The sequence below is a fragment of the Crocuta crocuta genome, unplaced genomic scaffold (assembly GCF_008692635.1).
Source record: "Crocuta crocuta isolate KB4526 unplaced genomic scaffold, BGI_CrCroc_1.0 scaffold396, whole genome shotgun sequence".
Lineage (NCBI taxonomy): Eukaryota > Metazoa > Chordata > Mammalia > Carnivora > Hyaenidae > Crocuta > Crocuta crocuta.
The window spans coordinates 319,405-321,383 of NW_027533259.1; the positions used below are offsets into that span (position 1 = coordinate 319,405).

Below are 1,979 nucleotides of genomic sequence, written 5' to 3' on the forward strand. Positions count from 1 at the left end.
CCTCTTCCGTCTCCGCCTCAGCGCCTAGGCCAGCGGCTCAACCGCCGCCGCCCCGCCCCGCGGCCTCCCGGGCCCGCCTCCCAGAGCCCGCCCCGCCTGCCCTTCCTCGCCGCCAGGCCGCTGGGTCTTGTCGGTCCCCCTCCTCCTCCGCCCTGCTGTCCTGACTCTCTCTCCCTCCTTCCTTCAGAGGATGTCCTCCTTCCAGCTCAACCTCAACCCGCTCAAGGAGCCGCTCGGCTTCATCAAGGTCCTCGAGTGGGTGAGTGTAGCCAGCGCCGGCGAGGCCTGGGACCGTGCCGCTGTGACCGTGACCGCGCCCGCGCCGGCTCCGGCCAGGCCAGCGCCCTCGGCTGGGAGGCGAGGGGGCCAGGGAGCAGGAGCGAGAGCTGGGGCGGCCGGGTCCGCGCGGGCCGCGAGGCTCCCGCCGCCCCTGGGAGGGACGGGACGAGATAGCTGGGAGGGGATGGGGGACCGCAGGCTGGGCCTGCGCGGGGCGGGGACGCCGCGGTCCGCGTCGAATCACTAGTCCCTCGGCCGCCTGGGTCCTGGGCGAAGTCGCTCTCCCACACCAAAGCTCACCCCTGGGTGCTCCCGAGGGAGTCGGAGTTAAGATGTCTCTGGTTGCGCTGCTTCCCGCAAGGGAAGAGAAAACTTCCTGTTGCGGTCTAACCGAAACCTGATGGGTCGGAGTCGCGCCCTGGTCGGCGCTCTCTCTGCGTGTCTGGTGGAAAGGGCCAGCCCGTGCATTTCTGCCCGGTGCTGACTGCAGGCCGCGCTCCGTCGAAAGCTGGTCGTGCCCTCTCGAAGTGATTGGACGAGCAATCGGTTTTTAGTTTGCTTTTGAGATGGCTCCAAGTCAAAAATGGATAAAAATAAACTGTGGGTCAGGGCAGCGGACTGAGGAAGGGGAGAAGGTCTTCTGCAAAACGCGTCCAACCAGGCCGTACCAATCAAACACAGGCTAGGAATCGCCATCAAGTTTGTTTTAGGTACTTTCAAGCAACATCCGGCGGTCACCTCTTAGTTCTTTCCTGGGAACATTCTCGGTCATTAACATCAAAGGCGATTTATTAATTTGACCTTGGCAATGATCAGTCACATGGAGGAGTTAGCGAATACATTAGGGACTGCACATTTGCTTCAGATTTCGTGGCGCAGTACATGTTTCAGTGCTGATTTTCAGGCCCGGATTAATAGGCAGCTGGCATCTATCCACTGTGCAGGCAAGTTGTTTTTGTAGCCAGCAACATTTTACGTCCGTAATTCTTTAACCCTGTATTTTAGCGATACCCTGGTGAAGAGTGAGAACTTCCAAATTTCTGGGTTGAATAACTTACTGAGGATGTTTTTTAAAGTAACACAGAAACTCAAAGTCTGTCATGAGTACTCAAGCTGATTTTCAAAAAGTTTCCTACTTTTCTGCCAGAGTTTTACTTGTCTTCTGAAAACTAAAATGGTGCTGATTTCACACAAATGTCTACTTAAAGACAAATACTCTCTCTCTCTCTGTCTCAGGGTTCTGTAAACCTAGGTCTAGATTCAAAAAGAAAGAAAAATGTTTGAGTATATAAAAATTTGAAATTGCAGGAGGAAAATCGTGTTTAATTGGGCTAATCAAATATAAATGTTAAGAAGAAGTCTTATCTCATTGAGGGTTATAAATTTATAATTAAAGTTATCACTCGATAAATGAGGCACTTGTTCATATTTGTGTCAGTCTTTTTAAAAACCAAACAGTCATAACTTTTTTCCTTAATATTTTAAAACATTAGTGATAAGTTTGTTAGTGCTTATAGGTCTGATACGTTTTGAAAAATGCCCTGTTTATGCTTTTTAAAGAAATAGCTACTTTTAGTTTAAACAACATATTACACAAGAGAACTTGATAAATACTTTAATAAAAGTATAGGCAAAGTGTAGTAGGTGAAAGAAAGGAGAAATCAGTTGCTTTGAGGAAATGGTGGGGCGTGGGGGTGGGG

The 1,979-nt window shown here is 51.0% G+C and overlaps 1 protein-coding gene across 1 annotated transcript in view; it reads left to right on the forward strand.

Annotated features, from left to right (window-relative positions):
- SYPL1 (synaptophysin like 1) overlaps window positions 1-1,979 on the forward strand; it is a 22,880-nt gene that overhangs the window by 185 nt on the left and 20,716 nt on the right. The window contains exon 2 of the mRNA XM_077746972.1: window positions 188-259. Coding sequence (XP_077603098.1) covers window positions 188-259 — 72 coding nt within the window. The remainder of the gene's footprint in view (window positions 1-187; window positions 260-1,979) is intronic.